Here is a 12679-nt window from a genome sequence, read left to right on the forward strand (position 1 = left end):
GCTTCTGCACATTTTTTTTATAAGTTTTCATTGGACTGTTCACTGGTTTAATAACAATTTTCGGCTAATAATGACCCTCTTCTAGCCAAAACCATCATGAAAAATTATCTGCTCGAAAAATAATCAGTTCACTTCCATATGCAGTCGCTTCCAAGAAAAACCACGCCGACAACTTCACAATTTTCCCCGCAGGTTCTGAGTAGAGGCTCAATTTGGGTGGCGTTTTTGCTAATCAATTGAAAGTTTTGGTTCGGTAGGAACTCCCCGGTTGGTAATGTTATCCTCTGAGTAGTGTTCCATGTTGGTTTTTATGGCGTTTGGAGAGTAGTGAAGTGCATGGCTCGTGTAATCAGGTGCCGGGAAGCTCACTTTTTCTACTATGATAACGGCTTCGCAGGCCAATTGCTTTTATGGCGGGCGCGAATTGCTTCGCCTTATTCGCTCCTCTTCATGAAAGTCTCGAACAAAAATCGTTCAGAAACAGACTTCCCTTGGCCTCCGCTTAATTCAAGGCACGCGGACATCAATCAGAGTGATATAGTGAACTGATATATCACAACTCACAAATCCAAACGTATAACTTATCTTACGTCGTGCTACTTTGTTAAGTTTTCGATTGAATGTAGGTTTGATAATGATATCGGATTGAATGTAGGTTTGATAATGATATCTGATAGCATTTAAAATTAGAGAACAAATGCCTCATATATTATACATAATCATATATAATACCTCCATAATGATCACACCTTTTTGCAGCGTGCAGCACCAATAGGGTAAACTTGAAAACGAATCAGATTTCATTTGCATGGTCAACCGCAGACACACTCACTGCAACAAAGTTGGCTATCCAGATCAGGATTACGATGTTCAAAAGATGTTTTTGTATAGAATTTTAAACATTATTTTATATATTAATTTTTTGTCAGTCTTAGGTATCGCACAATAGAAGCCGTGAAAAGTATTTTGAACTTTGTGAATGCATAAGCCATTACTACGGTATTCTTTCCAACTGAGGAAATAAAAATTTTTTATTATCGCACATTGGTGGAATTTCCGTGCAATTAAGTATTGAATCTATAACAACCTTTCACTTTGTGACAGTTTTTCTATTAGCCTCAAACTTTTCTCTTACCGAGCACACACGTTGTGCATTGTTGGTTAATGCATCCTTTCCTTGTTTGTTTACTTATATTCCAAACAATATTTATTTGAATTAACAAGACACGGAAGAAGGAAGACAAATAGTCTAATGGTCTTTAAATTCGTCTGACCACAGCACTCGATAGAAGTTCAATAACTTTTGTTGCTGTCTTACAAAGGCGGTTACTCCGTACCCAGAGGCACTACTCAATTACCAAGCGACTTGTTCGATGCGACGACTTCAGTTCTTTCTTCCACATGAGCAATAACATTGTTTGGCGAGTGCTGGCTGGCAACAAAAGGCCTTTTTTATTATCAGCGTTGACTTACGATTGCAAGCATAACTTGTTGAATGGTAGATACTATAAACAGTTAAAAATTACTTCCAGAGTCTGTATCGTTTGCTACCAGTACTGTAGGAACAGCGCGAGAGTTGCGCTGCAAGATAACCGGTGTATAGGACAGTAGGGTGCAGTGCCTTGCACTGCACTGCATGCTGCTTATGCGCCACGGTATTAACGAATGCTTCGAGTAAACAGGGTGACTGCATGCCTTTGACACTGCCCAACTAAATATCGAGCGGTCCAATAGTTTACAGCGCGTGCAAAGAACGTAAAATCAACAGGTTTTTACACCGAAAAACTAAAAACTATTCTAGGACTGACCGTATTTTCGAATTATAGAATTAAGGTACATAGGACCCAATAAATACATACAATGGTTGATCATAAACAAGTTTATGATCAACCATTGCTGTTTGACTCATTTAATCGTTAGCAATAAAGGTAACTACACTATGTCGTGAGTCAAAACTGATAAAGGTAATATCAATGTAGATTGAACAACCACAGTCAAAACAGGATTCCGAAAAAACCCAATACCAGTTTTTTCTCATAAACAAATGAGGTTTCAGAGGTTTCAAACAATTAAATAGCTCACAGCGCTACTAACTTCATTTGATGTATAAATTCTTGTCAACTACTTTTCATCAAACCCAAAATTTTTCCTTGAACATCAAATTAATTTTCTGAGCTGCAATTTAAAGAAGGTAATAAAGACAACAGAAAGGGGCATGCAACAGAGTGCATCATTTGAGCCGTTCAAATTTCACCATTTCCTAATAAGGTTTAGTATATGTAATGATGTATTATACATCATAAGCAACATTCTCTTGAATTGTGAAATTATTGAAAGCCGTCTTGTTTGAGTGGAGTTCTTCAAATTATGAAGCGTTGCTAGTTGGAGTTTGACTTATTTTGAATTTTCCATAATAAGAACGAAAGGGAGTTTTTTGATGTCTTGTTTTGCTGGAAAAACTTTTAGTAAGATTTAGTTCATTAGGATTCCTTACTCGGTCCAGTTCTCAGGGTATTCTTTAATATTCGTTAAAGAGGGCCTGCTGGACTCATTCTTTAACATTCGTTAAAGACGAATTGTCAAATTTTCTGAAACGTTATTTGAAAGAGGAAATGTTATGCACCGAACTGAGTTGTTACAAATAGAAAAACGATTCTTGCAATCAAAATTTATTCAGTTAATTTTTGTTTATTTATGTGATATAGAAAGATGCTAAAAGACTATTGTCATCTTAAGCCACTGAATTCGAAACCAAACGGCGGGACCATAAAACTGAATGAGCGGTATGTTTCAGGAATTCAATTTTTGCTTCTGTTTCTTTCGAATTTTAATATCCTATGATTTATTACAAATTTTTTTAGTCTGCTGGACTCATGATGGAATATTCCACTCTGTAATGCACGTTGATCCGTGAAATTCCTAGAAACGAGTCACATTGATTGAATATTGAAAATAACGAAATTCGTTTGGCATTATATCAATTGCCATTATTCAACGTACCTGAACTTTTTTCCCTCCACTTGGCTTGATTTTTTTCGCAGCTCTCTGTAATATGCGGTCGATCAAACGCTCGTAGAAATCCGGCGCAACGTTTGCGACTGGAACGGTCACCGATATTTTAGTTACTGTAGGTCACTGGAACGGTCAACGCACTGCGACGTCGACATAACCGAGCTATGGTGTGACGTGACATGTCGCCGGCCCTCGACATAACCGAGCTATGGTGTGACGTGACGTGTCGCCGGCCCGAGAGCCGTGCGTGGCTGCTTGAGAGCGTGCAAGGGATAGATCTGCTAAATGACTAACCGTTTGTTCTTATGCGGTCTCTCACCAAGTTCGTGGTCGACATCATGCCGATCTTACGCCAAAAAGCCGGGTTCATAACGGCGCCAAAGTGGTCTTTACATGCTTTACCGCGGTGTGGTTGCGGCAGTAACGCCTATGAAGATAGGCGTGCTGCCGTTGGTAATGTCAGCGCCAATTTTTTTTACCGAGTAGTGAGCCATGCTAATGGACTTTTCGTACATGACTTTTGGCGTTATCGTTCACTGTTGTAACATTATTTGCTATAGATAAGCGAAATAATTTCCCGAGAACAATTTTCCGGGAACCTTTTAACACAAGCAAATAATAATAATAATAATTAAGTTTTCGAAAACAATTCAATCCCTTGAATGAGATTAAGTATACCGTAATGGTAATTTTTGTATTTTCACAGGAAGCAGTTGCCATGAATCGAACGACAAATAATTTTTTAGTCAATAGAAACATCGATCAATCGCAATTAAAATTATACGTATGTCATTGACATTTCCTGTTCGGTGATCGTCGTTGAGATATGAAGCGGATCGAAAATCAATCTTTCTTTATACACCAATCAAATATCCCCAATTTACCAACAATTACTTCGCACGGGACCAACCAAGTTTAAAACCATAAGTCGATACTTTGATTGAATAACTTCAAATTTTGTTTACTTGCCTGTAGTTGCATTTTATGTAATGTCAATGGGTCAGCCATTTCGTACTTCCCTTTAAGAGAGTGAACATATGGGGCAGAGTCCAGGCGTCCATAATTAGTAAAAATCCATCGGCGCCAGCTTCACGAAGTTCTCAAATGTTCACAGCACCCTAGTCGCGGTCATTGATTGAGTAAACTCTGGTCTGAATTCAATAACAGAAAACTTCGAAATATTTATAGTTTCACCCTTTACTTCCCATTTACTCCTGACACCATAAAATCCATATTCAGATTAAACGCAACATTAACCCGCAGTCTATTGTCTATATTATATTATATATTGTCTGTTACTATCCGGGGCTATTTCTACTTCATGATGTTTACCCCAAAGCATTTCTCCAGTGAAAAAAGGCATACAAAAAACCATTGAAGTTCAAAAAATAATCTCCGTTAATTAGATCATTGATTATTTTTTGTCTTGGTTTACACATGACTTGATGAAGCTCCTAAAAGTTTACACGTGTCACTCCGGCATGTTGCAAACTGAGCAACGTCAGGAATATCGATCAGAAAGTGTTTGCCTTTGCCTTCAAAAGCTGTCTAATGAGCTATACTAACGACTATACCACATAAAGCTCCCACAAGTTGTAGCTTCCCTTTTGTTAGCGGGCTAGCAGACACGTATATAATAATTCGATTTTACTAGAATTCATTTTTGAAACTATTATTTCCTTTATAATCCAAAGTTTAAAGATACTAGAATCGAAATAATTTTTTCGTTGCATTGATCTCTTTTGCTGATGAATCGTTAAACACTTCTATTATACTCTCCTAATAATAATAAGATTCTATAAATGTGGTCAAGAACTTTATTTATGCATGGCTTGTCATAAAATAATTCTCATGAATTATTCCGATTAAGGTTCGGGCGGTTGATGAATTTTTGAATCACACTTCGATTCGTCTTTGAGAAATCTCTAAGCCGAAATAATGGTATTTCAGTGTCTGAAGTGAGTTATGCTATATAACCCCTGTTATTGCATTGCCAAGGTAATAGAAACAAATGAGGAGGAATGAAAATTTCGAAGAGCCTTCCTTTTCTATACGTTTAGTATTAACTTTATTATCGTTGCAAAAAATAACAATCGTATGAAGCTATATACCGATGAACGCGGATGCGAATTGCGTACGTTGTGCTTGACTGGAGATTCATTTATAGGTTTAATCAATTTAATTTAAGCTTCTTCCTGTAGGGAAGTTCAGCGGGTTATAAGTTGGCACTACAGGATTATTTCTTTATGCATTGTACTTTCACAATTTGGAATAAATTACTTTTTATCAGTGAAGCGAGGCTGCTTTAATAGATTTTGAAATATTCAGTAGTGGTCGGGCATTAATAATTCAGTTCATTCTATTAGGACGAGAAACCACCAGCCATGATCGTAAGTTAGAAAAGCACAACTGCAAATACTAGACAATTCGGGGGCAGTGTGAGTTCGTCCATGAAGTTGAGGAGTAACTTCTTATAGTAGTGATAATTTAATACTGAACGTACTTTGGTAATTTAATTTGCGATTTTGTTTGAAAAGTACTGAATCAAAGTCGTGATACGCTTATTGCGTTCCCTGAAAACAGATAAAGAGAAGTTAATTCAAGCTCAATCAGGTACAACTTTCTCATGGTCTAAAATGAACCGAACATAAGAGGAGACCTTCGATTAAAATAAATGCTGCTCGATTCGTTATTAATGCACAAGAAAAAACATTGCATAGAAGACCTCTACAGATAAAGTTTGGCAATGCGTTCATTAAAAAGAAGCGCGTATATTCGGAGAACTACTGTTGAATTATCAACTAAGGAAATTTTAATGGTGTACTTGAAAATTAACACTAATAACTTCGAGACAACTTTCATTCATAAACAAACTTATATTCATATAAAGCGCGTTAGTTGTTTTGAGATTATTGACATGTTTATTAATTTTTCGCGTTCGTGCGTCAAAATTTTAACATGAATTTGTACGAAAGTCGAAACGAAACATGCCGCGTCAAATCAGTTTATTTGAAGAACGCAGGGATATGAGAACTAATTTCACGCGAACATTTAATGTAACTCTTGTTACGTGTAATTACTGCCAATGAAAATGCATCAAAATGACAAAAATATTTTAATTAATAGGGAGAAAATTATTAATTGCTTTTGTATCACGTTTCTTGCCGTAAATAGTTTGCTATTTTTTGCCATATAAAGAGACATGCCTTATTGCGTCCAATTGATAGTATCACAAAATTGCGCTTCAGGCCAATGTATTATACGGGTGCAATTAACGTCGTCCTCTGCAGCAAGCTTGTATAGCAAATTATAATTTAGCCCATTAAATAATTATAAAATTATAACATAAATATAATATGTATGAATTTGGCGCATTTAATGAAACATATATAATTAATTGGAGATCTAGTGATAAAACATGTGCCCTACATAATTTTCTTTTCACTTAACTCCCTTAAATTCCTAAGTTAAAAAAACTGTATTTTCAATTATGAGGGCCGCGCTCAATTCAGAGATTTATCAATATTTTTGGATTTTATTTAAACATATCATAGACTCAGCGAATAAAATTTGTCCGAAAATAATAACATAAAAAGAATTTCGAACAAAGCCCGCACCGTAAATTTACTACCGTACGCTGAAGTCTGTGATCGGTATTTTTTAATTCTGAAAGGTGTGTCAAGTAATCCATTTCCTTGAAAAATTTTTATTTTTTTTTTATTTACGGTTTCATCAAAGCAACAAAGATTCAAATGAAATTTTTGTGTAAACGAATAAAGCGATAAAAAAGTCAAAGAAATTTTGTCACAATTTGAAAAAATTCTAGAAAATTTTATATGGTGATACTACAAAGAAACTAAAAGTAAGACCGAAAGTTCTCTCGTGTTTCACTTTTCATCAGAAATATTCCATAATACCTACTTTGTGCAGCACTCTATATATACGATTGGGTCCAAGGAGGCTTTTCTTTCTACATTTAATTAGAGTCTCAAGTTGAATTGAGTGACGTATTGTAAACTAAATCACGATATAATAATATTTGATCAGAATCAGTGGGAACAATATCAGTTGTGGCACAAGCCTCGAACGCGGTCTCCAACAAGCGTGTGCTACGGACCAGTGTCAGCGACGCTACCCTCAGATGGCGACACCTTCCCTCACGACAGTTGCAGGGTAACTGAGTTCGAGGCTCTACTCAGGCGCTCGTTATATACTCGTTAGCAATTCGTCCTTCACTGTGTTAGTTTGCTCACAGCGCTTTTATTGACTAATGATTATTGTGGTTCAAATTGCAAAAAAATATTTTATTTATATCAAAATCATCTTGTACGTGGAAACATGTGCATTTTTAGGTATTGCACTTGCAACATCGAGATATTTCAAAATAAATGTTTGCTAGAAGGAACTGTGTTCCTCCGATTTAATATCGGCCTAATAATCTTTGAATGGAAAGGAAAAATGAAGAAAAACATTGGAGTTGAGATCGGTATATTAACGTACGAATCTTATTACATGCTAGTTGGCGCATAACAGATATTAAAAACACACATGCCCTCATTTTTAATCCATTATGCAACTTTACTCTCCCACAGTACTTTCTCATCATCATCAAGACGATAAATTCACTGTTACATTATACTTAATTTTTAATGATACCCCAGACCGCTGAAAAAGCAAACTATGCATTCACTCCACTTTTCAATGCCAATCTAATTCCTAGCTACAATCAAATTATTATTTTTATGTCATTCTATTAAAATGCTTCAACATAGTTCAGTTACTGTGCTCAATGCTGACACATCGTTGAGAAACTGTAATAAATTTTAATGCGAAGTCAAAGCGAAACAATATTATTATTTTCTTACCGGCGCTCGTTAAGCAAATGTTCATACATTTTGTTAGGACACGTTATTTGGTCTTTGGAGAGCACTGAAAAAAATGAGTTACATGACATTTCTGCGGCGTCCACTTCTTTAAATATGAATACAATGAGTCTATTTCCAGAAGCTATTGTCCAGATCAAGTCTTATTCGTGTTGGTGGATCCAGTCGACGTAGTACGAGACTTCCGTGTACACTCCAGGGTATCCTTTATGGGCACATCCATGTCCCCAGGACGTAATCCCGCAGAGATAATCACCGCACATCATAGGACCGCCGGAGTCTCCTTGACACGTGTCCTTACCTTCTATTCCTGCGCAGATCATGGAAGGGAAAATTTGATCTTCACCATAGCTTTTCCTACACTCGGCGTCGCTGACAATGGGCACGCTCACGAACTGCAGGGTGGCGGGTGCAAACCCTCCTTGGCTTAAGGTCCCCCATCCGGACACGACGGCGTCCCCGTCGAAATTCTGGTATTGTGCAGGGAGGGTCACCCCAGACACATACTCGTTGAAGTCAAGCGGAGGGGAAACTTTGAGCAGTGAAATGTCATTCTCGACAGTATGATAGTTGAAACCAGCGTGCTTGACGATGGATACGAGATCTCGAGCCTGTTCGGTGCCTTCATCAACGTTGAAGGTCAGTTCACCAGCAACAATCTGAAAATTCCGAATAAATATTTAGTTTACGCCAAGAGTATTATCTCTCATGTAGAAGTAATATCAGATTTATATTATTTTCAATATCATTTATCCCTGAAATGAATCGAGATCGTTCTCGTCAATATGCATAGTGTACCTGTTATTGTTGTAAACCTGAGTGTCTCAAAAGTACGTTAAACTAAATTTTGCGCACAAAAATGATTGCATATTACTGATAAATACTGAACAGTTAATGTGCGACATATAATGTGGTGGAAAGTTCTTAAGTTGATTGCGTTGTACTTAAGGAGGTTTAGTATGAATGACCATGAAATTTTGAGGATTATCATGGCCTTCTTGGTAAGAACTCAATGCGGAGAAAAATAAAGGAAAAATGATTTTAAAATGGTCAGTAGCTGAAAATCAACTAATGTTTGATAAACAGGTCGACGCTGGATCATTGCCTATTAAAGAGGCTATGAATTCACCGCTAAATACATGCATGGCTAAGAATGCTTTCAATCGTCCAATAAAAACTGAAAATATTCAATACTTACCCTCAGATTTTGAGGATGGGTAACGTTTTCTCCGTCGACACAGTGTGCCGCGCAGATCATCGTATCGGGAGTGTAGACGATCGCTCCGCAGAAGGGACTGAAGGTCCCGAAAGTTGTATCCTGGAGGCTCAGCTGGTACGGGAACTGTCCAGGGCTTGCGTCTTGGCCACCGACGATCCTGCTGTGTCCTCTTCTGAACCGTGGCAGGGTTGACGGAGCCGCTGGAAAAGATATTGTTCATGAATAGCATAAATCTTTGTAGCAATAAAACAATCTTTGTGATAAAATAACATAAATAACATAAATAACATGAATAACAAAAGTAACAGTTTTCAATGAAACCTGCTTAAAGGAACAAATTTTGCTAGCATATACTAAGAATAACATAAATTAAAGGTTTGACGATTGTTTATGGAATTTTTAATTTTTTAGGTATTTCAAACTATTCAACCAGACTAAAAAATGTAATATATTCTAAGACACAGCGTCGCTATTGGCGAACTCATTTCCCAACAAAACAATATTTTGCAACGGAAATTCCAAACAAATTTCTCTCTTTTCATTAACGCGTTAATTTTCCGTGGAAGATCATGATCGTGCACAAATTATCCGCAGGGCATTCATTAAAAGATAGATTTTAATGCTATCAGATGGTTGGAGAAACCAAAATTTCGGTCGGATGACATATCAGAAATGACCATACCAGAGTTAATATAATTTTATTATAATAATCTTACAAATAATTTAAAATAGGCTGAATTCGAGCCTTCCAAAGCAGACATGCACATCTATAGCTTCAGATACTAATTTATTCCTACAGTTGATGTTTCCATTGTTTGCCCAGTTTCATTTGAGATACGACCGAATTATTACATCATAATAATAATAATAATAATAATAGCGGTTTCAGCGTTTATTAGGCCGTGGGCCTGTCGCCGATTCTTAACATCGCAGAACATTCACAGCATTTTGCGGTCTCGAACTCACAACTCACTGCTACAGTTCTGCTGTGCTTAACCGCCCGGCCTCCTCGCCGATTCTGACCAGAAACTGGCGCACAGAGCTGGGATCGAACCCGCACCTCTCTGCGCCAATCTTGGTACTCTGAACTTTAACCACTGGACCATAGTGGTTAAAGTCACTCATAGTCGAGAATAGCTTTTGATTTATGCACGTTAATTAATTGAACATTACCAATTAGAATATCATAATGCTTGAGGAGAAGCATGTATATGAAAAGTCTAAGGTTTGAACATCGTACGGCTTAGTTTCTTGATATTTTACGTACCAACGGCAGATGCCACCAAGAGACTGAAGAGGAGCAGCTTCATGTTGTAGGATTGACGTTTCACACAAAACTATACCCAATTTGCGGACACTGTCCCTTTTATTTGAAAAGCGTGTGAATTTATTCCAGCAGCATGGCAGGTCTGAAGTACATCGGAAGTTAATCAATCACACGTGGTAACGCATACGAAGACTTCTGCCTGACGTTATCGCGTAGCTGGGGAAAATTTCGTAGTTTCGACCGCAAGCTTACGCGTTTGTGAAGCCTAAAAGTTTCCTGGTCTTGATACCCAAATGTCCATGTGCCACCTGTTGCTCAGATAACCTCATAGCGAAGTAAAGTACTCAATAGCACTAAATAAACCCTATTTAATTTGATCTTCATTCGGCTGTAATTTGTAATAGAGTTTCTTCGCACAACTTTACGTCGAAATTATATCTCATTCCGGAAGATACTCACGCTACTTTCAATGCTATATTATGTGTTTACTGCGAATGATATATTTATGCTCCGACAAATGATAATGTTGATTCTCAACATTAACGTCAATGATAATATTTGGAATAAGGAGATTGTGAATCGATCGGCCTGGATTTATGGCAACCGCAGGTAATAGTCCTGCGTTTGTTTGGAGTTGGGCACACATGAACCTGAGCAGAAATGGAGCCGAAAAATTCCAGCAATATTTGAACTTCATCCAGGTTTAGTACAATTTTTTTTTGTTTAGCCCACAGTTTCAAGAAAGTTAATGCAGCTGATACATGTAAATGTGTACAATCAAAGGATGTGTAGAGGCAGCTGTTAACTTAAACCAGTGGTTCCCAAACTTTTTCAGGCTGGCGCCCCCTTTGGCTCCCCAGTGAATCTCTAGCGCCCCCCCCCTCCGACTGACACATATAAAAATAAACGCCTCTTTCTTGATATTTAGTACGCAGTAATTTTAAAGGAAAGGAATTTTAAAGTCTGCTTATATCGCAAGTTCACAGGGAATTTAATAGCAAAGAAAACGCCAAGAAAATTCACCATATCGATATTGAAAACGTTTTGGAGTCCAGCTCCATCATCAGTTCGACTAAACTAAAAATGAATAAAATCATTTTATAAGTCAAAATTCAAAGATAGACATAAAACCTAAACAAGACCTAACATTATATCGAAATAAACAGGACTAGTCCTGTTTATTTCGATATAATTATATTCCGATATAATGTTAGGTCTTGTTTAGGTTTTATGTCTATCTTTGAATTTTGACTTATGATGGAGCTGGACTCCGAAACGTTTTCAATATCGATATGGTGAATTTTCTTGGCATATTCTTTGCTTTTAAATTCCTTGTGAATTTTTGTGTTCTATTAGTGAAATGTGTATTTCACTAATAGAACCCCATTTAGTAATCAATATATTTTTCTACAGTTTTAACTGTTTCAGCACTAGAAATTCAGCACTAAGCTTTGGGAACCACTGACTTAAACGGTAGATTATTGTAGTACACTCACTAAATTTCTACTCTCTAACGATAATGGCTATCGAACTGAAAAAATATATATGACTCTTAATATACGGTGGATCTGAAATTTCATATATCAATTGATGAAACCTGAATAATCGAATTAGACCAACTCTTAGATTACGATGATTCCCATGAAAATAATTCTCATGAAGTCAATGAGTTGATGGTAACAGGTCAGGATTAGCTTAATTATCATGGTACCAGGAGAGTAGACGATTGCTGCGCTAAAATGCATGACGGCATCTCTGGACGTATCCTGGATACTCAGCTGGGCGTCTTTAGACGTATAGTATCCTGGAGACTCAGCTGGACGTCTTTAGACGTGTCCTGGATATTCAGCTGGGCGTCTTTAGACGTATCCTGGAGACTCAGCTGGGCGTCTCTAGACGTATCCTGGAGACTCAGCTGGGCGTCTCCAGACGTATCCTGGAGACTCAGCTGGACGTCTTTAGACGTGTCCTGGATACGCAGCTGGACGTCTTTAGACGTGTCCTGGAGACTCAGCGGGGCGTCTTTAGACGTATCCTGGAGACTCAGCTGGACGCCTTTAGACGTATCCTGGAGACTCAGCTGAGCGTCTTTAGACGTATCCTGGACACTCAGCTGGAAAAGTAATAGACCAGGATTTGCATCGTACGTAGTCTTCGACAATCATGCTATGGCTCTTCTGGAACCGAAAGAGATTTATGGTGCGGCTAATGAAGTGAAATTTTTGGCACAAATATGAACAATTTAGAGAAAGTTAATTAACTTTTATAACAGAATTTTTTCGCTTTTTCTCAGCAATT

The 12679-nt window shown here is 37.4% G+C and overlaps 1 protein-coding gene across 1 annotated transcript; it reads right to left on the minus strand.

Annotated features, from left to right (window-relative positions):
• Positions 1-7483: 7483 nt before the first annotated feature.
• Positions 7484-10460, minus strand: LOC108676847 (trypsin-1-like). Its single transcript, XM_018165000.2, has 3 exons — positions 10382-10460; positions 9094-9314; positions 7484-8554 (listed from the first exon to the last, which is right to left on the minus strand). Exons 1-3 carry the CDS (start codon positions 10422-10424, stop codon positions 8039-8041), a joined length of 780 nt encoding a protein of 259 aa, XP_018020489.1. The 5' UTR covers positions 10425-10460; the 3' UTR covers positions 7484-8038.
• Positions 10461-12679: the final 2219 nt, after the last annotated feature.

Source organism: Hyalella azteca, unplaced genomic scaffold, assembly GCF_000764305.2.
Source record: "Hyalella azteca isolate HAZT.00-mixed unplaced genomic scaffold, Hazt_2.0.2 contig10031, whole genome shotgun sequence".
Classification (NCBI taxonomy): domain Eukaryota; kingdom Metazoa; phylum Arthropoda; class Malacostraca; order Amphipoda; family Hyalellidae; genus Hyalella; species Hyalella azteca.

What these genes read in the sequence shown, in the direction of transcription:
- LOC108676847 (XM_018165000.2), bottom strand. Translation starts at nt 10,424, where the DNA reads ATGAAGCTGCTCCTCTTCAGTCTCTTGGTGGCATCTGCCGTTG. An exon ending in CTTGGTGGCATCTGCCGTTG is followed by an intron (nt 9,315 to 10,381) that starts GTACGTAAAATA and finishes TATCTTTTCCAG; the next exon opens with CGGCTCCGTCAACCCTGCCA. An exon ending in CCCATCCTCAAAATCTGAGG is followed by an intron (nt 8,555 to 9,093) that starts GTAAGTATTGAA and finishes CGGAATTTTCAG; the next exon opens with ATTGTTGCTGGTGAACTGAC.